Genomic DNA, 27,622 nt, shown 5'->3' with positions numbered 1-27,622 from the left:
CAATGTCTCTTTCCCACCCAGGAAATGGCAAAGCCATTCATCAGGGGTTGTGGGGGGTCTCCAGGAGCTGCTCTCCCCAGCGGGGCTGCATGGAGTGCTTCCTTTTAAACCAAATGGATGAATGAATGGGGGGGCAATGGGTGCAGGCAGGCACTGAGCCTCCAGACCTGGGCACAGGGCTCTGTGCTGCTGTTATAACAGCCCAGGATGGGGACCCAGCACAGTCTGCTCATGCCTAGAATTGTGCTCACTGCACTCAGTCAAGCAGTGGGACTTTGGTTTCTGTAGGTAAGCACAGACAGAGCCCTGGTGCCAAGGGAGCTGAGCTGCAGCGCTGCTCTGTGTGATGCCTTTGGCTGAGAGCAGAGATCTCTGAGCTGTGCCGCTGCCTCCAAGTCCCTGCCCTAAACTGGGACAAATGCAACAGCAAAGAAATTCCCGACAGTGGAGGCAAAGATGGCTCCATTGGAACACCAATACCCAGCACAGCCTCAGCCTGACCCCTGCTGACCCTGGGGGCCCTGAGTCCTTGCCCCAGGGAGGCACACAGCTGTGCTGGGCTGTGGGGCAGAAGGGCCCTGAGCTGGGCTGACCACCAGAGATGTGAGAGCATCACTCATCCCAGCATCTGGAAAATGCATCTCAAAGGTGCACTGCCACAAATGAAAGCCCTGAGCAGGGAGCAGGAAGCCATCCTGATCCCTCCCAGAGATGCCTGTCAGAAACCACAGAGGTGTGGGATTACTGCAGAAACACGAAGGCTTGGTGTGGAGAGAAGGGCTGGGGTTCTTCCAAAGGGCAGCTTGGAAATGACACCCATCAGCTGGAAATGGGCTCGCTGTGGGGTGAAGTCACTCAGTTCACAAAGAGAGCACTGAGCCCCACTCCACGCTGCGGACATCCAATGCCACGGGGACATCCCAGGGCTGTCAGAGCCCAGCGCTGGGCCTGGCATGGAGCTCGGAGCTGGACAAAAGGGAGCAGGGAAGGTTGGCTTCTCCTCATCTTAAATGGAAAAACACCAGCTGGGCTGGAGAACAAAGGCCGTGAAATCACGCATTCCTCCCAGAGCCTCCCTCAAGCCATAGGGCCCAGCACTTTGCCCCCAGGGCTTCCAGAGAAAGGGCTGATCAGCCGCCCTGCTCTCCCCTTGGGGCTCTGCTTGGCAGCCCTATGGAACAGATTTGCACAGCTCAGCTTTCGCCTCTCCACTGCAGTCCTACACCAGAGCAGGGTGACACTGGGATGATGCAGGGATGACACTGGGGTGACACCAGGGTGACATCAGGGTGACATCAGGGTGCCACCAAAGCACACCACACCCCTCAGACCTGCCCCTCCTGGACCCCCAGCACAGTTCCCAGAGCTCCGTGGTGTCAGGGGGAGCTCAGGACACCCCCACCCACTTCAGCCACATGAAGAGCATCCCAGGGCGGAGGAGCCCAGCACAGGCAGAGCACTCAGAGGCAGCTGATGGCGCAGCTCAGGGCTCAGGGAAGACACTGTCCCTTTCAGGGTTTGTTTGCTCACCTCACTCAGGATGTGCAGAGCGTGGGGCCGGGTGTAGCTCGTTGCACACCCAGCATAGCAAACAGCCAGGACACGGGCACAGCCCCTTTGAAGCTGCTCCAGCATTGGGTGGGAGCGGGGCAGGCACAGCCCTCCATGGAACACCTTGAGCACACGGGCTATTTTGGGCATCCGGCAGAGCAAACACCCTCTTAATGCATCCTTGTCTTACTAAGGAGAGTAAAAATAACACCATCAGCACGGCTACCTCCCGCCTGCAGCACTTCCACTGCGGGGCAGACAGAACCCCCCTGTGTGCAGGGGTTAACAGAGAGGGCACCCACTGCATATGGAGGGGTTTCTCCTGCAGGGATGCTGGGTCAGAGCCGGCTCCCACTGCTCCACTGGCCCCATAGGCCAGGTACCACCACTGCTCTGTGCATGGCCAGAAGGCCGTGCAGGAACCACCTTTGTGCCACCAGCTCCGTGCCATCAGCCCCAGCATTGCACCCACCGGGCTTGCAGACTTCTGCTGCGCAGCTGATCCTGAGTTGGAGCAGAGATGAGTGAGAAAAATCTGTTTTGGATCGCTCCAAGAAGACGGTGCCATCAATGGCTGTTTGTCACGCACCAACCGGAGCAAATCAAACACATCCGAATGCTGCACTCCGGGCTGCAAAGTTTATGCAGGGTTCACATGTGGTGAGAAGGAAGTGAGGGCTTGTGCAGGCAGAACCAAGCCTGCACCCTCGGGGTAAACCTGGGTGCATTGGCATTGCATTGACACAACACTGCTGGTGGCAGAGGTTCTGACACACTGGAAGTGGGGCTGGGAGAGGGGTCAGCTCAGGACAGGTAAAACCCTGCTGCCAGCAAGGGCCCCAGTGCCTCCATCCCTGCAGTGGGGAGACGGGATCCAGTGCCTGGGAGCTGGCACCCCCCACAGCCCCTGTTGCCCCACGTGCATGAGAAGATCCAGCCCTGTGCTGTCCATGGGGCTGGCACTAAGAGGACCAGTAGGAGGGAGTGAGTTCCTTCCCATTGCTGCCACAATCCCAGTGCGCACACACAGATGATGGAGTGAAGAGGGAAGGCTTCAGTTCAAGCCATCTCCCGTGTTACCCCTTGGAGAGGGGCTGCGCTGGCTCAGATCCCCTCCCACTTCTGTCGCTGCTGCAGAACCAGCTGCGTGATGCAGAGCATACGGGGGTCTCGTGATTTCCGATGGGGTCGGGGTCTCTGCAGTGCTGATAGGGTTGGGGTCTTGGAAGTGTCAGTGGGGTCCGCAGTTCTGATGGGGTTGAGGTACTGGTGGTGGGGCCGTGGCAGCACTGGGGCACAGGGGGAGCGGCGCTGCTGGCAGGGAGCGGGCCGGGCGCTGTGGGGCTGCGGGTGAACCCTCGGAGCCCTCCGGCAGACCTTCCCTCTGGCATCGCTCGGGGCCGTGTTTACGAGAAGGGGGCGGCTGCGGCGGCTCCGAGGCGGCCGGGAATGGCCGGGTATGGAGATAAGAGACGGGGGAGGAAAACTTTATAAGGAGAAAACATTCCCCAGCTCCTGGCACCGCGGTGGGGGCCGCGCAGCCCCTCGTCCATCCCGCCTCGCCCCTTTTCCCGGAAAGCTCCGGGGCTGCGAGAAGGTGCAGCTCCGGGGGAGGGGCGGCAGGTGCGGGTCCGACACCCCTCCCTTCACTCCCCTCTACACGCCCCCCCCCCCCCCCCAAAGTGCCGTGGGTTGGGATTATTATTTTTTCTCTCGGTTGGTTAAAATAGGTGGGACCAAACCCACTCGGTTTCCTGGAAACTTTGTTTTCATTCCCCCCCGGCCCCGGCCCCGGGGGAGGGCGCTGCGTCCGCGCTATAAAGGCAGCGGGAGGCGGCGGCACCGGGACCGGGACCGGACGGGACCATGGCTGAAGGTAAGGGCCCGCCGCCACCGCGGGGCTTCGGCCTCGCTCCGGTTCCGTCCCCGCGAGCCGCGATCGGGAGCGCGAAGGGCGGCAGCGGATCCGTTCCCGGCCGCGTCGTGCGGGACGGAGCGTCGCTGTGCCACGTACGGGGCTCCGCGGGGCGCTGCGGGACCGGGTGCCCGCAGCTCAGCCCAGCTGGAGGAGGCGGTCCTCCCGCAGAGCTGCTGTGCCGGACGGGATCCTCCGAAGCGCTTTTGGGAGCCTCGTGCGGGGCGCGGACAGCCCGCACCTGTCCCGGAGCAGCCGGGGGCAGCGCTGCGCTGCGGGCTCACAGCCGTCCCACCGCATTCAGAGAGCTGGCAGCCGGGGGGGAGCTGCTGTGCACTGCTGTCCACTGTGCAGGGCTCCGCTCTGTGCTAAAACCTGCGGGGATGAGCCGGGATGGCCTGGAAAAGGAGCGGCTGCAGCCCTGCGCAATTGTTTGCAGCGTCCCAAATGCGGCTTCTCTTTCGGCACAGTGTCAGCGAGGCTCCTGCTCACACAGCGTGCGTGGTGGGGTAGCACGGAGCAGCGCTTCCCCTCACAGAGGGGGAGGTGACAAGGACGAGGCCCTTCCTGCGCTCTGTCCCCACTGCGGGGCCCCATATGGGCCTCCAGCTCTGCACCCGCACGCTGCGCTGCAGCAAACTGTGCCCGAATGACCTGGCGTGGGGTTCCTGTTCTGCTCGGGAAATGCAGCACTTTGGGTCAGCAATTCCCATCCAGCGCTGCCCAGGGACGGCTCTGAGATCACCGCTGCAGAAAGGCACAGCACAGCCCCAGTCACCCTATGGCCCGGCTGCTGCTGAGTTTGCTGTGTGCTCTCCAGCGTTAAATGCTCTCATTTGCTCTGGCAGCTCCACTCTGTCTGCACGGCGTTCAGGGGTCAGTGGCCCTGAATGATGCTGAGCAATGTCGTGTTGCCACGGCGCAGTGCTGGGGTTCCAGCTCCGCTCCCAGCACACAGCCCTGCGTCCAGCCTGGGAACCAACTGCCGTCTCTGTCACTGCATTTCTGCTCCATCCATCCCATTTCTCAGCAGTCACAACGCAGGGAAGTTGCCCGCTGCTGAGGCACAGAAACATCTCTGGCATTCCCAGCGCTCAGCCAAGTTCCCCATCAGAGGGCTTTGGAGGGGGACGCTGACAGCAAACTCTGGCTCAGAGCCTCCCAGAAAGCAAGAATGAGCTCTGGGCTTTGCTGTGCTGCTGGATGCTGCAAGATACAGAGCACGGCTCTGCAGTGGGGATGCTTGAGACTCAGGGCTGTGCTGGGCACAGCGTTTGCACAGGGCTGCCTGCTGCAGAGGGGACTGCTGAGGGCCCACAAAGACCCAGGGTAGGATTAAAGAGAAATCCCAAAGGCGGGGCAATGCTCAGGGCACATCCATACCCCGGGGCTGGGAGCACGAGGAGATGCTGCTGGGGCAGAACCTCACACGGTATCTCTTGCAGAGCTGGTGCTGGAGACGTTCGACCTGCAGTGTGAGCTCAATGGCCGCGAGCACCGGACAGCAGAGATGGGCAGCCAGCAGCTGGTGGTGCGACGTGGGCAGCCCTTCACCATCACCCTGACCTTCGCAGGCCGGGGCTATGAGGAAGGGGTGGACAAACTCGCCTTCAACGTGGAGACGGGTGAGTGTCACAGCTCCCATCCCAGGGTTGGGCTCAGGGTGCCCCCAGCATCCACGCACTCCAGGGTACAACCGAAGTGGGCCTTCAGCCAGAGGCTGTCTGCAGGGCTGGGACCCGTGAGCTGCTTGGCCGTGCTGTGTGAGCCCACATGGACAGCAGGGCGCAGGGGGAGGGATGGGGTGCTGCTCCCACAGCCACCAGCTGGGTGCCCACACCCCACATAGGGGTTAGGCTGAGTGCAGCTACAGGCAAACAAAGAGGAAGCTCTGTCTGGGGCAAGAGCTATTTTAGGGATGCTGTATCCTGCTGAGTCAATCAGGCCAGAACTCGGAGTGAAACTGCACCAGGGCTCACGCAGGGCAAGGCTTCCTGGGAAGATGAGCCTTTCTTTCCTTGTGGTGACACTGCAGTCATTCCCTGCACACCATGCACTCTGTGAACTGCATGTTATGGGAGCCCTGGGTGCAGCAGATCGGAGGCTGCAGGCTGGCTTCCAGCCACTGAGCTTGCACAAAATGGGCCAAGGAGCTCTGGCTGCAGCCAAGGCACAGCCCTGCTGGCACGGCCTGGAGCAGCACCCTCACCAGGGGCTGTACCCTATGGAGCCGGAGTGAAGAGGGGAGCTGCCATATATTTATCCCCCTGGGGACAACAAAACTGCCCCAAGATGTGTGCCACCTCCTGCAGCACAGAGGAGGATCAGCTCAGTGCAAAAATAGCGCCCATATATTTAGAGCTGATGGGATTTGCAGAGCCCTGCCCAGGCCCCCGGGATGCTGTGGCAGGACAGCAGGTTCTGCAGCCGGAGGAGGCGGAGGCGCAGCCCAGAGCTGCCAGAAGGACAGGGATAGCTCAGCCCAGCCTCCCCGAAAGGGCAGAGAGGAGAAACTGTGTCACTCTCATGAGTTCATGAGTATTCTCGGTGGCTCGCTGCTGTGCCGCCCTCTCTGCGGGTGTGGGCTGCTGGGGGACCGGCGTGCTGCTGCTACGGAACACAATGGCCACCAGCCAACCCCATCAGCACCGGCAACCATGGGCTGGGCTGGTATCCGTGCTCCCAGGAGCAGCGTTTGGAGTCGGCCACGTGGGGGTGGCTCGGGCTCAGGGGGAAGGCACGGATCGCTCTGTTCTCGGCTCGAGCATTGCGGCCGCTGAGCTCATGGCTCACCGTGGGCTGTGTGCACTCAGCGGAGCTCCTGCTGAGAGCAGCTCCGCGCTGAGGGCTCCAGGCTCTGCGCCAAGGGCTGTGCACTCACACCGTGACCCAGCTGCTTGTTGGGGGGGGGGGGGGGGAGCCCAGCAAAGCCTCACCCTGGGCTGTGTGCAAACCCCTCAGAAACAAAACCTGATGGGGAGGGCTCCCTGCCCCCATCCCAAAGGCTCTAAGCCCAGGTGGGATTTTGTCGTGGTTTTATGACAAAATTATGACAGATTTATGACAAAATGGTTTTACCTGTGACAGATCTGCATGGTTTTTCTGCCTGGCCCCACTCCTGACTCCCCAGTGGGTGATGTCTGTCCCCTCCAGCAGGCACAGGGGCATCCCTGCACTGCACTGCCCTGCACAGGATCCCTGGTGCTGGGGAAAGCTGATGTATGTCCCCTTGCTTGCAGGGCCCTGCCCCATCGAGACATCGGGCACCAGGTCACACTTCACCTTGACTGACTGCCCCGAGGAGGGGATGTGGAGTGCCGTGTTGCAGCAGCAGGACGGGGCTGTGCTCTCTGTCTCGCTCTGCTCCCCCAGCAATGCCCGTGTGGGCCACTACCGCTTGACACTGGAGGCCTCCACCGAGTACCAAGGCTCCAGCTTCCACCTCGGGGACTTCATTCTGCTCTTCAATGCCTGGCACCCAGGTGAGGCTCTCACCTTCCCAACACCAGGAAGGACTCAGGGTTCTTTCCCCTCTCTATGGATCCCCGCAGAAGGCCACAAACCTCCTCCTCTGCTCAGGACACGACTCCTTGTATCAGCACCCAGTACCTGATGTCCCTAGCAGCAAGACAGGAGGCAGCAGGGAGCCCTGCTGGAGGAGGTTAATTACAGCTGGCAATTGGCAGTCATTTGCTCACATCCTTCCGCTGCCCCAGGAGCAGCCCTGCTCTGCCCTGCGCTGACCTTGGCTGAGGGACCAATTTCCTGAATCCCAGTGCTTTGTGCTGGCTCTGGAGATAAGGGCGGCGAGGAAGCTTTGCTCACCCAGGGCTGTGCTGAGTGCTGATGCTGTGGACGTACGGGTTTTGTTCCTGAAAGCCTTTCCAGTAAGGGGTGTTGTTTCCAGCAGTGACCCCTGCGCAGGTCCTGACGTCCGCCAGAACTCCCAGTTCCCACCATTTGCTTCTCAGCCACGGAGGTTCCCGCTCCTGGGGGAACATCTACTGTGTGAAACAAAAGGGGAGGAAAGTGAAAGAGAAGTCAGGAAAGAATAAAAAAGGGAAACAGAGGCTCCCACTGATAAACATCAGCTCGGGTCAAACCGAGTGGAAATTTTGAGCAGCCTTTTGGACAGGAGCAGCCCCGCTCCCTGGTGCCCCGTCCCAGCGTCCCCATCCCTTGCTCTCCCCACAGAGGACACAGTGTACCTGCGGGAAGAGGATGAGCGCCGCGAGTACGTGCTGTCCCAGCAGGGGCTCATCTACATGGGCTCCCGGGACTACATCACCTCCACACCCTGGAACTTTGGGCAGGTGAGCGCAGCACAGCTCTGGGACCCCCAGCACCACACAGCAAACAAATGAAAACCTTATTGCTGAGCTGCCTTCAAAACCTGGGAGCACACGGAGAGCTCAGGGCTGCACGCTTCTAATCGGTGCCACTGGAGAGCTGGTGCTTGATAGCAGCTCCCCAGGGCTGCACCGGCCGTGCTGATAAGCCGCCAGTGCTGCGTGGGGGCCCTGGGGGCTGGAGGGGTGCAGCCATGTTCCACAGCTCACGACAGGGCTGTGTGCAGGGCAGCACAGGGCCACGACTGTCAGAAGACCCTAAGCCCAGACCCACCTGCAGGTGGAGAAATAGGGAGTTTTCCCCTTGAGATTTCTTTCCTCTCCACGCCTGAAAGCCGTGCATGGCAGCAGGATGAAACTCCTTATCACGGCAGCACAAATGGGACAAAGTGGTGCTGCCACTGTGCCATCCCCGCCAGCAGACTGCACACCTCACCCGTGTTCTTTCCCTTCTCTCTTGTACCAGTTTGAAGATGAGATCTTGACCATCTGCCTCAAGATGCTGGACATCAACCCCAAATTCCTGCGGGACCAGAACCTGGACTGCTCCCGTCGCAATGACCCTGTTTATATAGGCAGGGTGGTGAGCGCCATGGTGAGTGCTGCAGCACTTGCAATGCATGAGCATACAGCGTGCTCCTGCATCACAGCCACGTGCATCCTGGTGCAGTTCTTGCACCATGTAGCTCTTGCATCCCTCTGTGCTGCCTAACGAAGGTGGCAATGAGAGTAAGCTGGAGGCAGGCACTCCATCCAGCCTGCTCCTGGGCAGTGCACCCTGTCCCTTGGTACCCAGGGGCTGCACAGTGCCATCTCCTTGTGTCACCCCACAGGTCAACTGCAACGATGAGGACCACGGGGTGCTGCTGGGCCGCTGGGACAATCACTATGAGGATGGGATGAGCCCAATGGCATGGATCGGCAGCGTGGACATCCTCAAGAGGTGGAAGAGCTTGGGCTGCCAGCCTGTCAAGTACGGCCAGTGCTGGGTCTTCGCTGCCGTAGCGTGCACTGGTGAGCACAGCCCCCTATGACCCCCCTGCCCCCCCACAGCCACCTGCCACCCCACGTGCACTGCAGGGAAGGCCACAATCAGTTCACCTCGGTCGCTGAGCAATTAAGCTCACTGTTATTCCAATTTGTCAGGAAACTGAGGGAAAAAATGATAAAGAGCCGCTCTGGCTTTGCAATTAACTCTGTGCTGTGCCAAAGACAGCCCCGGCCGGGAGGGAGGGGTTGAATTTGTGGCTCAGGAGAAGGAAAGCGGTGTTGAGGTCAAGTTTGCAGTGAAGTAATGAATCCACTGAGAACAAAATAATTTCAGTGCCACCATCATAGTCAGTTCGGGACAAAAGAGAAGGAAAACCCAAGGCCATCCTCTGCTAAGTGCACAGACATGTAGGCACGTTGCAGCACTGCTTTACTCCCTGGGCTGCCAGTGTGTGCATGGTTACATATTTCATGTCCGTGAGACTCTGTAGAGAGGAGAGAAATAGCAGAGAGCTAAAGCAGGTTTTCTGCACATCAGAGGAGCTGACAGCCCTCCTCTGGAACATCACAACTGCTGCTCCCTGGAGTGCCTGCGTGCAGTGAGAGACAGCACTGAGATCCAACGGAGGCTGTTGCACGCTGCCTCCATGCTCCCCCAGAGCGCTCCCAGTCTCACTTGTGTCTGTTCCCCACTGTGCTACCAAACCCAGCGGTGTCCCAGCATGCTGCCACCCCTTATGGCACTATGGGACTGGTGGGTTACCCCCAGTGCCCGCCCCAACACCAGCCTGCTCCCCGCAGTCATGCGCTGCCTGGGCATCCCCAGCCGTGTGGTCACCAACTACAACTCTGCCCACGACACCAACGGCAACCTGGTGATCGACCGCTACCTGAGCGAGGCAGGCGTGGAGGAGCGGCGCTCCAGGGACATGATCTGGTGAGTGCTGTGAGAGCTGAGATCGCGGCATCCCCAGCACGGCTGGACGGGGCAGGAGCTGCTCAGTGCCACGCTTCCCTTGTAGGAACTTCCACTGCTGGGTGGAGTGTTGGATGACCCGGCCGGACCTGGCACCTGGATACGATGGGTGGCAAGCACTGGATCCCACGCCGCAGGAGAAGAGCGAAGGTGCGGCACGGCTGCGTCCCCCCATGCCTTGTCCTCAGATGGGGCATCCCCCTGGCTCCCACGATGGCCGGGTTTCAGGCAATAGCAGCTGCCCTGCTCCCTGCAGGGGTTTACTGCTGCGGGCCGGCCCCTGTCAAGGCCATCAAGGAGGGAGACCTGCAGGTGCGGTACGACATCCCCTTCGTCTTTGCGGAGGTCAATGCCGACGTGGTGTACTGGATCGTTCAGAGTGACGGCACGCAGAAGAAGAGCACCCACTCCTCAGTGGTGGGGAAGAACATCAGCACCAAGAGTGTCGGCAAGGACAGCCGTGAGGACATCACACACACCTACAAGTATCCAGAGGGTACGGCAGCTGGAGGGAACACAGGGTTGGCTCTGAGGAGGGGGAACGTCACTCAGCTGACTGGAGCTCTTCTTGCACCGCAGGGTCTGAGAAGGAGCGAGAGGTGTTCAGCAAGGCGGAGCACGAGAAGAGGTCGCTGGGTGAGCAGGACGAGGGGCTGCACATGCGGATCAAGGTGTCGGAGGGTGCCAACAACGGCTCTGACTTCGACGTCTTCGCTGTCATCAGAAACGACACGGACACGGAGCGTGAGTGCAGGCTGAGGCTGTGCGCCCGCACCGCCAGCTACAATGGCGAGGTGGGCCCGCAGTGCGGCTCCAAGGACCTGCTGAACCTCACTCTGCAGCCCCGCATGGGTAAGGCAATGGGGGGTGGGGGTACTGGGCATGGGGGCCATGCTGCAGCACCAGCAGCCAGCAGCTGTCCCACTGCCAAGTCCCAGCATGTGCTGGCAGCTCCCCAAAGAGGAAATTCTTCCTGCAGCCACCAACCGCACGCACTGTGCACACAATGGCTTGAGCAGCAATAATATCCGTGCAAATCTTGGCCTGGGCCCGGGCCAGGATGCTGCAGGATGGGCAGAAACCGCTGCAAGGCACACACCCAGCACCCAGCCATGTGAAGTGCTCCTTGTGCTCACTCACACTGCACAAGCACTTGTGGGTCACTGGCTCAGCACACTCCAGGCTGGCAGAATGCAGCACTTCTGTTTAATCCTATGGCACAAATGCAGCATGAGTGCCGTGCTTTAACCCAGAACAACATCCCACAGCAGCCCTGAGCTGCCCCCTGCTCTGCCAGCACCCAGACAGCCCTCACTGGCTGCAGCACTGACCCACCCCACAGCAAGCAGCACCTCCTTGGGGTTCCGTTCACACCGACTTCCCACTGTGGTTTTTAAATCTGATAAGAGGATAAAGGATGTTGCTCACTCAGGCAGGAGGCCGGTGATGCACTCAGAGCAGGGCGGAAGTTTCTGCTCTTGCACACCCACTGTGTGGAGGCAGCAGGCAGAGGAACAGATCCCAAAGGGCTGCATGGGATTTTCCCAGCAGCTCCGGCCCCCACAGCCCTGAACTGGTGGGAAAAGCAGTGCTGAGCTCAGGCTGTGCCCAGCAGTGCTGACATGCTCAGCATCCCCTCCGCAGAGGACACAACCTCTTTCATCTTCACATTTTCTGAGTCAGAGTTGTCCTGGCCTGAGCCCAATGCACTGCTGAACCCTGCTTTGCTGTTATTACAAATTAGCGTTGCCACCTGGTAATTAAACACCACTCTGATTTATATCACTTCCCTTCAGAACCTTCAGGGTTTGGAAATGCCATACAGCTGATACACTGGAACAAGCTAACTTGGAATGCCAGCCAAACTTTGCTCCCCTACAGGGACCTATAACAAACGCTATCAGCAGCTGCACACTGGGATGCAGCAACCAAACAATTTTTGCACCTTATGCAGCCCAGGGAAGGGGATGCTGCCTTTGCCCCTCAGGCACCTCCATGTTTGCAGACCCTCCTGCAGCTCCTCTGACCCAACCCTGTGTGCTGGCTCAGGAGCAGCACTGACCCTGCTCTGCTTTCCCTGCAGTACAGAGTGTGCCCTTGCGCATCCTCTATGAGCAGTATGGGCCCAACCTGACCCAGGACAACATGATCAAGGTGGTGGCTCTGCTGACTGAGTATGAGAGTGGTGACAGCGTGGTGGCCATCAGGGACGTCTACATCAAGAACCCGGAGATCAAAATCAGGGTGAGTGGGGCCTCAGATGCTCCATGGGAGCTCGGTCCTGGTGCGGTCCTGCAGTCCAACCACCCCCTTTGCTCACAGATTTTAGGGGAGCCGATGCAGGAGCGGAAGCTGGTGGCAGAGATCACACTGGTGAACCCACTGGCAGAGCCGCTGTACAACTGCATGTTCGTGGTGGAAGGCGCCGGCCTCACTGAGGGGCAAAGGATCGAGGAGCTGTAAGAACCACAGCTGGGTGGTGGGGAAAGAGCTGGGGGGTCCTGGGGCAGCTCCACTGGGACAGGGTGGGAGTGGGGCTGAGCTGGTCCCAGGGCTCACAGTGCCACAGGGATGCTGGGGGTGTCACGGCACAGGGGAATGGGGACCCGGGGACCCACACTTGACCTCTCCATCCCCTCCAGAGAGGACCCTGTGGAGCCGCAGGCAGAGGCCAAGTTCCGGATGGAGTTCGTGCCGCACCAGGCTGGGCTGCGCAAGCTGATGGTGGACTTTGAGAGCGACAAGCTGATGGGAGTGAAGGGCTACCGCAACGTCATCATCGCACCCCTGCCCAAGTGAGGGCCCCCTGAGCCCCCATCCTGCTCCAGCCCTGGGCAATGCTGCAGAAAAACAACTGCAAACCTTAGCCCGACCCACACCGAGGGCACTGGACTCTGCACCTCCAAGTACCCACTGCCACCACAGCCCCTCTCCATCACTGCCACTCCCAGGGGCTGGGGGACAGTGACAACCGTGGTAGCACTTGTGCAGCCAGGGCTGAGCTGTGCCTTCTCCTCCTCTCCCTCCCCATGGAGGAGGACACGGCTCCAGCTCCGGGCCCTCCTGCAGCAGCCCAGCAGAAGCCTCACTCCTTTCTGCAGCTCTAAACACACCCCTGGGACGCAGAGCACATTTCATAATGCAAACAATAGAAAGACAATCTTCTCCCGCACCGATCGCGCAGCAGCAGCACTCATGCCTGCCAGTTAAAATGCTCTGAATGCAATTTGGTAGAGAAAAGATTGTATACTGTGAGCACAAAGCTGTTTATATGCTATAGACACATATAGCATAAATCTATTTATAGCTCTATAAATACATACTGCCTAGAACCCTGCTGCATAGGTAAAGCAGGTTATTTGCTTTAATAACTGTTCCTGTCACCGCAGAGATGGTGTGGTGAGGAATGGGACGTTGCCTTGACGGGAATTAACTATGCAAGCACTGAATAAAACCTCTATTTTTCACTTTTAAAGCCATGCCTGGCTCTTGAGCATCCTTTCCACCAGAGGGGCCCAGCAGAGCCTGACATCCCTTCCCTCTCCCCACTCCTCCTGGCTTCTCACCTTCAATGCAGCACTGGGTCCACAGCGCAGAGATGAAGAGTGCCTACCCTACAGCATGGGAACCACAGCTCTGGGGGGCAATGGGATGGGGTTTGTGCCCTCACCCTGCAGCCAGGGGAGCCCGAGCCAGCCCTGAGCACCCACACCGCAGAACCTCAGGGATGGCAGTTTCAAAGCACGGCCCCAATGGTGCTCCAGAGGGTTAACAGGCACGAGCCCTGTGCTGCTCTCCCTTGGCAGGAGCATTGCTCAGAGCCAGAGATGATGCACAGCCATACTTTAAAGAGCATTTGTTACACGCAGCTCTGCTGAGCCAGGCTTCAAGCTGCTCAATGCCTGGTTTAAAAATAACCGGCAGCTCCTCTGGTTCGAAGCTGGGTCCTGATAAAATAAACATTAGCACAGCTCTTTCTGAAGGTCACTCCCATCCATCCGAAGCACAGTGGAGCAGGGCTGCTTTGACAAGGAACAAAGCTCACATGGCAGACACCAAATACTGCAGTTATGGTCTGGCTCTGGGGTTTGGCTCTTCCCAGAGCCGGTTTCTCTTGAATTATCCCCAGATACTTTGCAGCCCCCTGCACAGTGCCAAACAAATCCATGCTGTGGGCTTTGCCCTGTGTGTTTCCCAGCTGCCCCAGAGCCCTGCGCACACACACACACACACAGCCCAGCAGTCCCTGAGCACAGCACTGCACCATGGGCACGGCCACAGGCACCGCTGCTCTGCAAGCAGTGAGTTATAGATAGTTAAACAAGGACAGCACCCGTTGCTCAGGAGAATTCTTAATGCAGCATTAGCCCAAGTGCCAAAGCAAAGTGAGACCATTCACACGTGGAGGAGTGGTTATTAATACACCACAGCTCGCTGAGATGCTGACTGGCCAAAACTCAGCTGTAAGCTCATTTTAGTCCTGAGGACCTCTAGCTTGGCTTTATTGATGGACCGAGGCAAGGAAAAAACCAGCCATAAATCAGAGCGCTGCTGTTAGCTCTGAGGAACTGTCAGGTCTCAACAAAGGCCTTTCTGATGAGCAAGGGTGGACATTCATATTCACCCACGGTGCAGGCAAGAGAAAAACAAACCAGGACACAAGGAACAATGCAAAACGGGTCCTAGACTAGCACAGCCTTTACCCTCAGTTCCCTGCATAGCACACAAAACATCTTGCAACCCATTTGTGACTGCTGCAGTGGGGTACATGGCTGTCACTTGCTGTGCAGGTATAGCAGACACCCCATCATCCCCCTGGAACAGCAGCACCAATGCACACAGCAGAATCTGCACTGTTCTGCAGCAAGAACAGAGGGTACCAGTGATAGGACCCTCACAGCACTGAGTGAGGCCAACCCTAAACTGCCCTCTCCTGCAGGAGGCCCAGAGCCCGTCCCCCATCAGGACCCACTGACCCATAGAGCCCAGCCTGCAGGTGTGCAGAGCTCACACTGCTGCACTCCAACTCCAGGGCCACTCAGACTGAGCCTCCCCAGCCCAGCCCTCCCACCACCCATCTGACCGCTGTCTGAGTTGTGAAACCACCACTGGTATTTCCTGGAACACGGAGATTGGAATCTGAGTCTCTTTATTTGCCATATTTTAAGAGGAACATTTTTATCCTTCTTCTCTGTATAGAAATGACTACATTTCACTTGGCTACTCAGACAAGAGTTTACTTTCTAAGGCAATAGAAAGGTAATGCATTCAGTACTAAAGCAAATTCCTTTACCTTCATACTGCAGTAAAACTGAACCTCCGAGCCTTCCAGCTTCTGAGCACAGCCTATTCTCCTTACTTGCTTATCCAAAAACCTCCAGACCATGACTAGCCCCAGGAAATCTGGTGAATTCCAAAGTTGCAAACGATATCAAAAGTTCAGACGCAGCTGACACCTCTGGCACCTCTCTTAAAGGCAAGTAAAATTACAGGAAAACGCTTGTCCCAACCTCACCCCTTCTCAGCAGCCCACCACAGCATCTATGTGATGACTCAAGTATTTATATATATATAAAAATATATACATATTGTTGTAAACATACACAAATATTGTTTAAAAAATATATTGTTGGTTGGCTTTGTTTTGCACAGCCCTGAATGTGAAGTCACCTCTGACCTGATTTCTTCTGAAGCTACAGCTCTGGACAGGCTCTGATCTATAAAATAAGTTGCCCAAGGTATAAAACCTGTTTACACGTAACAAACTTGAAAAGTATTTATGGCATTTGCTTAGCTTTAAGTTTCCTAAGAACAGCCTGTCCTCATTTTCCCACTGCAGACGCTTGTCAGCAGCACCCACCTTCCTTCTGGCGCTACATACATTGGGGAATTGCCCCATACCATTCATAACAAGATTAATCACAACCCTTTTACCCACAAGGGTCAAGACTTGCCATTAAGACACAGCTCCTAATTCTGACAATCACTTTTTCCCCCACCTCTATCTCACATTATCCGTCATACCCCAAAAGCGAAGGTGCTGCTCCAGCTGTGTTGCAGACAAGGAATATACTCTTTCCCTAGTTGGTTTCCACACAATAACTGTTTTGTGGGGGCTACCCCAGCCTTGCTTCAACACTCTAATTATAACCTGTGATCTTACAGGCCTCAGCATTAGTTTACCGGAATGCAGTTCTCATTCCCTACATAAGTGTAAGCCGACATCAGTTTGTTACACAAATACCTGGTGAGCAGGAAGACTGAAGGGAATACCCCAATGCACTGAAGTAGTTAACTGCATAGGAAGCTGCAAAATAGGCAGATAGGTTTGGACGAATTTGTTTCAGCTCTGCAAAAAAAAAAAAAAGAAAATAAAATAAAAATAGAAAAATCTCAAAGGCAAGAAAGGACACGCAGTACTCAGCCACATTCCAGGTCACTGAAACCTCCCCAGCTCCTACAGACACCATACAAAGGCTGCTTTCCACTGGAAGGAATCGTTTCAGTCTCCCTTCTTCTCACAGAAAGCTGCAGATCAAACTTCCTGCAAGTCGATTACAAAAGCAGACTAAATATAGCCTCCTTAATGAAAGATCCGTAAATTGCTAAAAATCATAAGCAGCTTTGCTGACACTCTCCAAGGCACATGAAACAATTATCAAGTTTGCCCAGAGAGACTATTGAATAGCAGTTAATTGGAGTGAAGAACCCACAAGCTCCCCCCCAAAACCTCTAAGAGAATTAATACACAATAAGATGTGAAGATCCTCCTCCTCTACAGCAGAAAGGCTTTGATTAGACAGCATCAAAACCCTGTAGGAACAGCAGCAGCTCCCAATGCTTCGTACAGGAAAGTCAGTTTCCAAGCTCCTGTTTGGGTTTGGTTTCTGTTTGTTTGTTTCCAAACCTCATCCTCCATATAACCTGAATTAATTTATGAGTTAGGAAGCCGGGAGTCTTCAGTGCCTCATGCTCCTCATATCAGAGGTTAGTTCTGAAGAATGCTGCAATAAAAGTAGAATGCAATGAACTAAGAACGCTGCGCATCCATTCGGTGTAAGCACTGCCACAACATGCAGATCACAGCTCGACTCTGTCCAAATAATGGTCACATCTTCAAACTCTGCTGTAAGGACCGTTCAGCAGTTTCTGCCCTGTCAATGCAGAGGGTAAAAACACCCAAGCAAAACCCACAGTGAGTCCAAGCAGCACCTGCACTGCAAATGAAGCAAGTAAAACCAGCGCTATTCAACGACACCCTCTTTATTCAAAAATATAGATCTATGAGACATTTCAGAATATACTGCTGTCACAAATGGCAGCCAATATGCCTACATTAATTCCTAAAACCATTAATATACAGATTTTAGCATTAAAAAAAAAAAAGAGAGAGAGAGACAAACCTTGAGAAAATCTGTTTGACCTTCAGAGAAGGTTACTCAGTTCGCCAGGTGCCCTTTGCCCATAAAGTAAAATAAAACCTATGAGACTTTGTTTAAATTAAGCAAAAGAAAACACACGCACACTTGGGGGGAAAAAAAACAAACAACCAACAAGTCCAAACATTTCTAGAGTAAGAAAAGACAGACAGCCCGCTTCCTCACACGAGGTCTGCCCAGAACAACAGCGTGAGATGGCAACACATTTTGTCTTACAGTGGATATGAGTTCAATCCACAGTCAAAGCAATCACTGCTTAAAGCAACCTCAAGGTAACACCGGGAGCTGTGGCAGGACAGAAATTCATCTTCAGGTTTGGGATTCTGGAGCTTTGGTGGCTTTGTTTGGTTTCCTTTGAATATTATCTTTTTTTCCTATTTTATTCCCTTTTTAATGTTTGGTAAAAGCAGACAGCGTTGGGTGCCTGATGGAAGCGTCATTTGGTCCACAAATGGTTGCAAGATCAAACCAATTCATGGAAAAAAATAATTCACTGCCATTGTAAAGTTTCCTGTCAATGACAAAGGAAGAGCATTGCCTGGCTGGGCAACAGGGGTGCAAGAAGTTTCCTTTTCACAGGAAAAAAAAACAAAAGGAAAAGTGAAGCATCAGTAAGAAAAGCACAGGAGCTTTCCAAAAACCAAGCCACCAAACACATGGTGCTATTTAACTGAATGCCAATAGGCTACTTAATACTCCATAAAATAAATTAATGCAGACCAAGATTTGCATTTCTATAGGTATCTTCTCACGTCTTTGAGAACTGCAGCTTCAGACCAGAGCGAGGCACAAACGCAGCACACCAAGGTAACTCATTTCAGCCTCTCTGTGATAGAGCTTGTGCTGTCAGACCAAGTGTTTCCAGAAACTTCAGGTGTTCCACAGCAGGAGATATTAGATTTAAACAGATTATTTTCCCAGACAGGAATGGTTTTCAGTGATGAGAGTCCAGCTTGATAGACCTACCTCACAAACTGAAATCTAATGACATCCATGGCAGCTAGAACATTAGCTAGCAAATCAAAGAGTACTCTAATTTCCCCCCCCCCAATAATAAAATCAACTCACAATCTGTGATACAAAATTAAGTACATCCTCCTAATACATGCATAGATATAGCACATGTGCATATTGGATGTGTATATGGGTCTACTTTCTAGATTTAAAAAAAAAGGGGGGGAAGTTTATATCACATTTAACTTCTGTTCATCAAATAACTTGACTAAAGCTACAGGGAGGATTTATAGAATGCTTTCAGCATGACCACCTTCAGAGCAGATCTGCCACTGGGTGACGGCCAGTTACAATCCACCACACTCCAGCCTCTCAGTTAAACCAAAGCTTCTGTGATCGTTTATTTTGTATAATGAAGAGGAAAAATATAGTATAAATCTAAGGTAGCTAGAACAAAATTTACTTCCACTCTCGTTTAGGTAATATCCAGTTCTGCATGGCTCAGCAGAGCTTAAATTATGAAGCTCTCTAATTCACAAAGAAAAGCTGTTTATTTTTATTGCCTGTGGTGAGTTTCAATTTATGTTCATGCCAAATAGGAACTATTTTTTATGTGAGGCCTACAACAGCATGAGGAACTGTAGATTTAAAATATTTGTGCCATTGTTCAGTAGGTGCCTTTGTCCTTCACTGACATGATATAGTACCTGCAGACACAGATGCACGCACCCCTACGAAGCCCACTAGCCACTACTGCTTTCAGATACGAGCTTCAGAGACCCAGCAAAAACAGGCAAGGCGATCTGAAATAATACAATAGTTTTACAAAGGAAAATGTTATAACGGTCAGCCTTTCGTTGAACACTTTCCAGATATATATGTACACGATTCTCATGACTTTCGTGGGGTAACAAGTGCTAAGAGCAAACAAACTAAAGAGTAAGGAAAAATTATGAGAGAAAACTGCTTATACGGACTATCCCCACTCCCTTAAGAGCTCACAAAAACTCGCTCTTTATCCTGCCCTCCTTGTGAGCCAGTGTACACAGAGAGAAGGTGAGCACGAGCAGCCAAGAGGTTGAAAGCAGGGTCTGAAAGTTCTTTCCTACTGTACATCTGGGAAGACTGGATTTCCAGTCAACAGTCTTCTTACTTTTGCTGGTAATAATGGAAACTAGGGGACACCATTTGTTCTAGTCTGTTGAAAACAGGTCACCAGCAGACGGCAGAGGTGCCAGACCTCCTGTGACGTTGGGCAGCAGTGACAGATCCGGAAGGCTCTGGATGTGAGATTTCAGCTCCTTGCGGACCTGGGTTACCCGAGCAAGCTTCTGTTTATATTCCTGCAGGAAAGAGACGAGAGACCAAGCATCAAACACAGGTTAACTTACAGTGCTTTTAGTTAAGCCAGGATTGTTTGTTTAAATGAGGATTCTGGGAAAAGGTGGCAAGGTATTGGTTGTTCTCTGGGCAGCTACTGCACGACTGTAGAGCTGCCATCTGCACCCAGACTCACAACCTGCCCCAGTAGGAAGCCTGCAAGCTTCAGCATCTCAGAGCCACTGATCCAGCCACGATACCTCAGCAAAAGTTACGTGAATGTCCCCACAGACACTGAGACCTGGTGGAATATTTGACACGACTGTCATTATATAGTTGCTCTATTCCTACATTCTTCTCCAGACAACTGGCTTTTGTGCAGATCCAAAGGAGGAAACTGACATAGCATTCTCCAGACTCATCCCACTGACAAAGGCAGCAGGCTGAGGAACACCCCAGGTATTACTAATCTGCTGAAACACGCTTCCTCCCACCCCAGCTTGATGAGTTTTGAGAGTTCGGTTGTGAAACAGAGGCTTCTTGTCATGAGATAGACGATACATGTTAGCAACCCCAGCAGCTGTTACATTAGACTGGCATGTGAGCTCAGAACACAAGTGATCACTAAATATAAATCAGACAAAGGTTTGTCCACACTGGATTGAAATCAAGCAAAAAGGAGTTGCCAACATTTTTAGATTTAAATACAGCAAAGGGAGAAGAGCGGTAAGTTAAATTTCCCCGAAGCAGCAGCTTGAAAGTAGTTTTCCCACAAATGAGTTTCGGATTGAGTGTTAAAATCCCATTTTATGGACAGTTCTCTTCAATGTTTTTATAAACAATCCAGACACGGGACTAATGCAGACTAAGCAAGTTTGCAGATGGTACTAAATTAGGAGTTGTTGATTCCTGTGGGAGTGGAAAGGCTTCGCAGAGAGATCTTGCCAGATAAGAGATGGGCAGCCAGCAGCTGTCCCTGAGGTGCTGCTCTCAGACACCACGTGGTGGGACTCCAATCCACACAGGTCCCTTCCAACCTGGGATGCTCTGTGATTCGATGCAATATTTACCATTCTCAGATGTCTCTACAGTCCAAACCAAACCAGGTGATAGTGATCGGGATTTCATAATGAGAAGACAAGAAGACCTTGGACTCTGGCATGAAAGACCCTTATCTCGGTATGTTTAAGAGCACACCAACATACACTCAAGTTATTTAACACAGACTTCTCAATTAAGGGTTTATATTTGTATTATTTTCAAAGTTCTGTGACAGTTATGTAAATATTTAGAGTCACAAAATCCAGCTGTTTAAATAAAAAACAGCATTACGTAATTTCTTCTGGAACTCACTTATCTTTACCTAATGATGCGTGTCAGCAGGGGAAGCATCTCCAAAATGAAACTGGAAGAATTATGTGCAATAGGCTTCCATAAAGCCTGCCGTATCATTAATATACATTTCTTAATTACTTGGCAAAGAGAACAGTTTACCAGAGAACAGAAGTTTGTCTTTGAAGATCAAATGGAACCAGTGCATATGAAATCAAAATATGTTTCTGAAGGGTTTACAACTTTAATCCAATCTTTCTAACCTTCTCAATGATGGAAATTCTCTTCACCTTCTCCAAATATCAAAGCCAGCAGTTCCTGCAGGGTTACAAGCAATGAGTTTACATTCTCTCTTTTGTTACTTTGAATTAGAATAGTGAGAGCAGCAGAATTGATTACAACAACTCAGAACACACCTATTATAAATATATCCTGCAAGTTTCCAGCCAGCCCCAAACCAGAGTGTCCTTTAATACCTTTCAAACTTACATTCTTTTACAAGGCTCAGCGAGTTAACGTAACAACTCTGCTAGCATGCGTGGGTTAATACACTGAAATAAACTCAGAGCTCTACCAGGTACATGAAGTGTGCTGTTCACAAGTCCAGAGGGGAACAGCAACAACAACCACAAAACCACTCAAGAAAAGGTGTGCTCATTCATTTAGGGCTGCTGGGTTTTGGTTTGTATTAAAATAAGAATGCACCCAACATCCCCAGTCCTGCCACTCCAGGAAATATTTCAGCAGGGAAACAAGGCAAGGAACCAGAATTATGAAGACAAATAAATACCAGAAAGAGACAACAGGTTTCTAAGAATGAACACAGAATAAAAGCAGGTGAAGATGAAAGCCATCGAAGCACTGAATTCCTACATCTAACACTTTTCTCTAAGAGAACACAGAAGCCAGTGCTGGGAAAAGAGACTGAAAACTGTATTCTGTTCAAGACTGGGACTTCACAATTCAGGTGAGATGGGGTGATGGCACAATGCCACCTCCTGCCCATATGGAAGAGACAGCAAGAATTCTTGTCTTCCAAATGCTTACAGAAAGAATGTAGAGGAGGCTGGATTTAGAGTGGGGTTTTTTGTTGGGGGGGCGGTTTGGGGAAAGGTGATAGGGCAGAAGAATGAAAAATAAACAAACAAATCAGTCAATCAATACTATCATTGCAATTCAGGAGGGAGTGATGGATTCCAAGCCAAGAAAAGGCAGCACATCCTCAAGAATGACAAACTATCAAAAGTGAATATCAGCTGATTATTTCTTCCCTGTAGAAACTTTTATTAAAGGTAGGAAAAAAAAAAAAAAAAAATCAAGAATAGCAAAGGAGCAAACAAATCATCCACATTCAGTGAATGGTGAAGAAAGCACAAATTCCAAGAATAAGAAGAGAACTTCAGTGCTGCCTGAATTGCCCTGATCCATGAATAAGAATGCTATAAAAGCAGATAAACCCAACGTCTACCTCCGCTGGAAGATTAATGTCAGTTGTACCCTGAAAGAAGCAGGGCAGGAGGAATAGGACAGTCCTGGTGGAGTCTAAGTAAGGCCTAAATCCTACCTGTTTAAAAAAATAAAGACAAAAAACATACAGGAAAAAAGCCAAGAATACAAAAAGACCCACAGGGAAGAAGTAGCACCAGCCTCAAATACATTAAACACTGTCTCAGAAAGGACACTGTTCAGGAATGGAAACAATGTTCTAAGGGTGTAATCCAGGAATTAAGATTTCCTAGAAGAGATGGACTCTCACTAGGCAGATTAGATACACAGCGCTGACCACATTAGAGAACTGCCTCATGTGTGCTTAACGCTTCCCATCTGCTCTGGTACCGAGGTGTGCCAACTGCCCACAGTGCAGTGCAGGCCTGCAGAGGCTGAGCACCATTGCAGGGGCAATAGGAGCTGCAGCAAGCAAAGCACAGAAGGGAGTGCTTCTAAGAGGGCTCAGATGCAGCCACTATTGTCCCAGAGTTCTGAAGGCCTGCTGCAACATGGAAGAGATGCTACCAGCGAGATACAGCCCTGGATCCTCTTACCTTCACAGGAAGCACGAGGTGTATTTATTTGGATTTACCATTTGCCATACTCAGGAGCACACCTCAGCTCTGCTCAGGAACACATGGAAGCAGAGGCATGTAACCTCCTTCCAGGCTCAGTGGTTTTTCTCTCTCCCCACAGACCAAGTGGTGGTCATGTTCTGCATTACAGAACTGGAAGCAGCTTTTATAGAGAAACATGTTTTTCATTTAGCTACCTTACATGACAAGCTTCAAAACTGCATATTGCGGATTCTTGCGTAAGGTCCATCTACTCGATAAAAATCCACAAGAAATGAAGTGCACTTACAAGAAATCACTGCTTGCTGAGATCTTAGTTTGGACTCCATGCATCTAGCTAATTGCCTTGCTGCAGAGTAGGTTTTCATTAAGATTAACAGTATCTGGATGCTATTTGCCTTTTTTAGGCAAAATAATGAGATCTTTGCTGTAAGCAGGACTTTGAGACAGGAAAAAAAACTGGCACTGTGCCACATGAATGCCTTTGCTAATCAGTATTCCTCCTCAGTACGCAGAATTCTACATCCACACCGTCCAAGTGAATTGGATGTTTAGTCCCTGAAATAAACATGAAATCAGAATTAAACACCACTGAATAAACCTGATGGAAGCGTTTCATTCAGAATAAGCCTTGCTAGAACGTTACCAGACTGGCTGGTATTGATGTGATGGGAAATTCCTTCCAAGGAGCACCACACAGCTCAGTGCATCTCAGTGAGTTACACAGTACAGACTTCACTTGAGCTTATGATTTCCTCTAGGTCAGGCAGCAATATGCAAAATACCTAGTTAAGCATTACTGAGAATTTAGAAAGTGAACAAGAGCCCTCAGTCTCTGTTTCAAAATGCTGTAAGTAAATCAGAGACATGAAAGCAAAAGACCAGAGATGTCAGGGGGAAAAAAATGCACCAAAGGCTCAATAGACCTGAAAACTGCGTAGTGAGTGAGGTCTGGCAGTAACTGCAGTATCAGGCCTGTGATTCCTGGCTGAGGGGAAGTACTGTTTCAAGTGAAATTCAGTGTTCAGATATTGAACTGACAGAACCTACCATAGCATTCAGTAAATAAATCTAAAGGAATATTTATGCTTAAAATTACATGCCTTGTAATAGGCTGTTTGACATCAGCTTTGGTCCAGCTGCTTTCGCTCTGCAGCGCGCTGCCAGAATTGAAGGAATCCTTCCTTGCTGTCCTTGTAACTGTTTTTAGGCTAGAATCAAATCACCACAATCTTTCTTTTCAATAAAGCAGCCCTAATTGTTAGGCTTTCAATTTTTCTACTGCGCCCTGGAAATTGCTCTCTTAAAAGCAGCCTGTCCATGTGCTACGATCTCCAGGCTCTGTGCTGCCTTTCTCCCTTCCAATTACCGGCGTTTCTCAGCACTATGTTTTTTTTCAATCCTTACTCATGCCAGACCTCACCTGTGCTGAAGGGTAATTCATTGCCCAAGGCCACCTTTCTCAGCACACTGCCCCTTGGTAACAGTTTTTCTGCAACTGATGACAAGAGCTCTCTCTGCATCCCAGGGTTTTGGCATCACACAGGATTTTGTGCATTAGCCCATCAGGCATAAATACGCCCAGTTTGTAAGTTTTGAGAATTTGCTGTGCTTCACAAGGGATAGTATTAATAGGGTCATGAAAGTGTAGCTCTTCAGATAGCAAAAAGCTGCTATTCAGTACAGAAAGATTATCTGTTTTCATTACTATCACAGTGAAAGACATTACATTGTAAGTAAAACATGAGAAATACCCACGGTGACTCCTGAACCATATATTCACGTACCTTAAAGTAATACCAAGTCACACTAACACCAAAACCCCCCATTCCACTGATACCCTTACTGGATTAGAATCAGGATGTGAATGGTCTGCCCTTCTCATCTGAGGGTCAACAAACTTACTTCACAAGAGTCCAAACTCACAGTCAACAGCACCAAGGATCCTAGGAAAGGTATCTCAAGAGCACAAATCATTCCAACAGAAACTTATACTCAGATTGTTTTCCGTTGTTCCCTCATTTCAGCCTTTGCTTAAGAAAATGTTTTTTTCTTTATGGTGCTTCCTAACAGCCGCAAGAATTTCAGATACCGCCACTAAAATACTCATTAGCACTACAAAGAAAAACCCAGGCCCTTATCAAGTGGTACTGTGAGAACATCAAACAAACCCGATAAGCAGATATGGCCTCATCTGTAATCAACAACTTCCATTATTGATTAACCCTCAACAACTCGGCAACAATGGGGTGCTTTAATCAGCCAATATACCCAGCTAAGAACTGAGGTGAGCACAAATCGTGCCTTCATGTTAAACAAATATCAGCAAGCAGCATCTCCTACAACTAATTTTAGACTTCCATAGTACCAAGACCACCTTATTTTGGCAGAAGGACAAAGACTACTCTAATCGCTGATTAAAATCATTCTCGAGTTTCCAATGTATTAAAAACATGTTTACTTTTAAGAGCGTACAAACAACCCATCCTGCTACCCCACAGGATTATTCCTATCAAAGTAGCTCACTCACTGAGCTGCTTAACCTTCAATTTCCAATTTAATTTACTTTGTGTCTCTGCCAGAGTTAGCTTTCAAATAACTGTCCTCATCGGCATCAAACCACAACAAATACCCAAAATTGTACGAACGTTTCAGTCGGTGCATTAGAGACCTCCATGCTATCTCAAGCAGACTCAAGTGTACAAGCTGTTCCTCCATTTTTTGAGAGCATTGCTGTGCAACAGGTTGCCATTTGCCTTAAAAAAACCCTAAACAACAATGTATCATATTTAATTTCATGTTTTTTTAATATATGTATGTTCTACTGGACAAGATGCATCCTCTCAGCAAGGAAAAACCTGACCCGAGATTTCCACTAGCATTGAGCCAATCCATGCCAGAAACAATTTGTTGTTATGGCATCTTTCATATTTGTGTTTGAAAGCACTTCTTAAATGTCTCAGTCATAAGACAGATGTTACATTTGAAGAAATTCAAGCTAAACAAGCTAACAGAATCAACTAGCTGCACTTGCCTGGCTGATTTAGAAACACACTGCTTTGCCAGAGCAAGACTTTTCACAATCACAAGACATTTAGAAACTCCAATATAAACACACGTGGCAAAGAATACATTCAAAATGAAGTTTACCTCAGAACAATGTTGCCTAGCTGTCAGAAAATTAGGTTTGTCATGGTGGTAAACACAGCTTGCAATTGCTACAGCACAGTCTCCTTCCAGAAGACTTTGTCCTCTACAGCAACTCATGTCCCACCCAGCAGCAGCTGTTCATAATAATCAGCAGCCGACAGTGTAGAGGAAGCCCTTAATGTGCCGCCAAGGGGCAGTTTAACAGATGGCAGAGTGACATACAACCAAAATCATTAATTAAACTTCCATACCAGTCCCAGGGTGCACTGCTAAAAACTTCTCTGAGGAAGAACACTTCAGATAAATGGCTGCCTGCCGCAGCCCGTGCACTCGCCATGGGCTTGTGGCTAATGCTCAGGTCCAGCCAGAGCACTCCCATTTTCAGTTTCACGTCCTCCTCTCTCAAAAGAGCTATGGCAGGAAAAGCTTTTGGTATCAGCCCAATTTGTACTCTGCTATTGAAGCTGTAGGTAAAAACAGCTGTTAAACAATGAATGCCAGAAGATTTTGCTTAAACTGCATCTCTATTGGGTAGAGGTGAGAAGGCAGATGAAACACTCAGTAATAAGAAAAAAATAAATTAAATAAAACAAGCCACCAACCTACCAAAAATACAGCTGGCTATGCCAGAGGGAGCTTGACTTTCTGGGAATGGAGATTGCACGTAGAAAAGTGAGTATATGTGAAATGCAGCTCTACTTCTTTAAAAACCTTCAAGTGATGGGCCTTCCAAAGCCAACACGTAGTTAAAAAACCAAACTCAACTTGTTTCCTCCAGAGTTTTTATACCATTCTCCTCCCTGTTTTACTCTAAATGGAAACACCACCTACAACCATCATCTTTTAGATAAACACATACATCTGGAGTCAAGTGAGAGCATTTGGTGAGACAAACAGCATGCTAGCACCGGATCCATCAGTACTCACTTCTAGCTTCTTCTCTTTCTCTGTCAATACGTCCTTCTGGTTCTGCGTGTACTCGATCAACATGCGTGCCAGCTGGCGCCGGTCCTCCAGCTCAGCTGCCAGCCGCCCATTGTACTCAGCCAACAACAGGCACGCTTCGTCCACGGTCTTCGAAAGGCGCTCGGCCGCCTCTTTGTCTGCAAACAGGAAGGTTTGGTTTTAACTCTAGATTGCTGATTTCTGATAGAAGGGTGACAATTCACCATCTGCGTGAGCAGTAATGTGACATTCATAAATATACCTCTGGCTCGGTATGAGAACAATTCTGACTGCAGAGCACATGAAGGAAGCAGGCAGAGCTAGAGACCCAAGAATGGTGTTTTTCAACAACTGATGGGATCGACTGCATTTTGCTCTTGCAGAGATACTAACAATATGGGAGGGAGTCCTATAACCACGTTAATTCAACTGCTACTTCAGGCTGTACTGCTAGGATACAGTTCAACAAATTAGATGGCGTGTTCTTAACACCTTCCTATGAAAAGGTCCTAATTACCAACACAAGCGATCCCATGGATTGCACACCACTCCTGGACACAGCAAGAGTATCTTCCAAAATGATAAAGTGACTGTTCGTAGTAAGTTATAAATTAAACTTCTTCCAGGAACAAAAACCA

General features: G+C 51.1%; 2 protein-coding genes across 3 annotated transcripts in view; one reads left to right on the top strand and one right to left on the bottom strand.

The window, feature by feature from the left end:
• Window positions 1-3,288: 3,288 nt before the first annotated feature.
• On the top strand, window positions 3,289-13,259 carry TGM2 (transglutaminase 2). Its single transcript, XM_072350521.1, has 13 exons — window positions 3,289-3,427; window positions 4,912-5,091; window positions 6,706-6,948; window positions 7,661-7,779; window positions 8,282-8,410; window positions 8,649-8,829; window positions 9,607-9,742; window positions 9,828-9,931; window positions 10,038-10,277; window positions 10,361-10,633; window positions 11,865-12,025; window positions 12,104-12,240; window positions 12,424-13,259. The coding sequence occupies exons 1-13, from the start codon at window positions 3,418-3,420 to the stop codon at window positions 12,578-12,580; spliced, it is 2,070 nt and encodes a 689-aa protein (XP_072206622.1). The 5' UTR covers window positions 3,289-3,417; the 3' UTR covers window positions 12,581-13,259.
• Window positions 13,260-17,028: 3,769 nt separating this feature from the next.
• RPRD1B (regulation of nuclear pre-mRNA domain containing 1B) overlaps window positions 17,029-27,622 on the bottom strand; it is a 20,641-nt gene continuing 10,047 nt past the window's right edge. For both annotated transcript variants that reach the window (XM_072349927.1, XM_072349928.1), the window contains exons 6-7: window positions 26,967-27,142; window positions 17,029-19,517 (exon numbers count right to left, since the gene is read on the bottom strand). In XM_072349927.1, the coding sequence (XP_072206028.1) occupies window positions 19,368-19,517; window positions 26,967-27,142 (326 nt within the window). In that variant the 3' untranslated portion in view covers window positions 17,029-19,367. The remainder of the gene's footprint in view (window positions 19,518-26,966; window positions 27,143-27,622) is intronic.

This window comes from Excalfactoria chinensis, chromosome 15 (genome assembly GCF_039878825.1).
Source record: "Excalfactoria chinensis isolate bCotChi1 chromosome 15, bCotChi1.hap2, whole genome shotgun sequence".
Classification (NCBI taxonomy): domain Eukaryota; kingdom Metazoa; phylum Chordata; class Aves; order Galliformes; family Phasianidae; genus Excalfactoria; species Excalfactoria chinensis.
The sequence above is the reverse complement of the archived record's forward strand: the minus strand, read 5'-3'. Positions and strand labels throughout refer to the sequence as shown.

What these genes read in the sequence shown, in the direction of transcription:
- TGM2 (XM_072350521.1), top strand. An exon ending in GCAGGGTGGTGAGCGCCATG is followed by an intron (nt 8,411 to 8,648) that starts GTGAGTGCTGCA and finishes GTCACCCCACAG; the next exon opens with GTCAACTGCAACGATGAGGA. An exon ending in CGCTGCCGTAGCGTGCACTG is followed by an intron (nt 8,830 to 9,606) that starts GTGAGCACAGCC and finishes TGCTCCCCGCAG; the next exon opens with TCATGCGCTGCCTGGGCATC.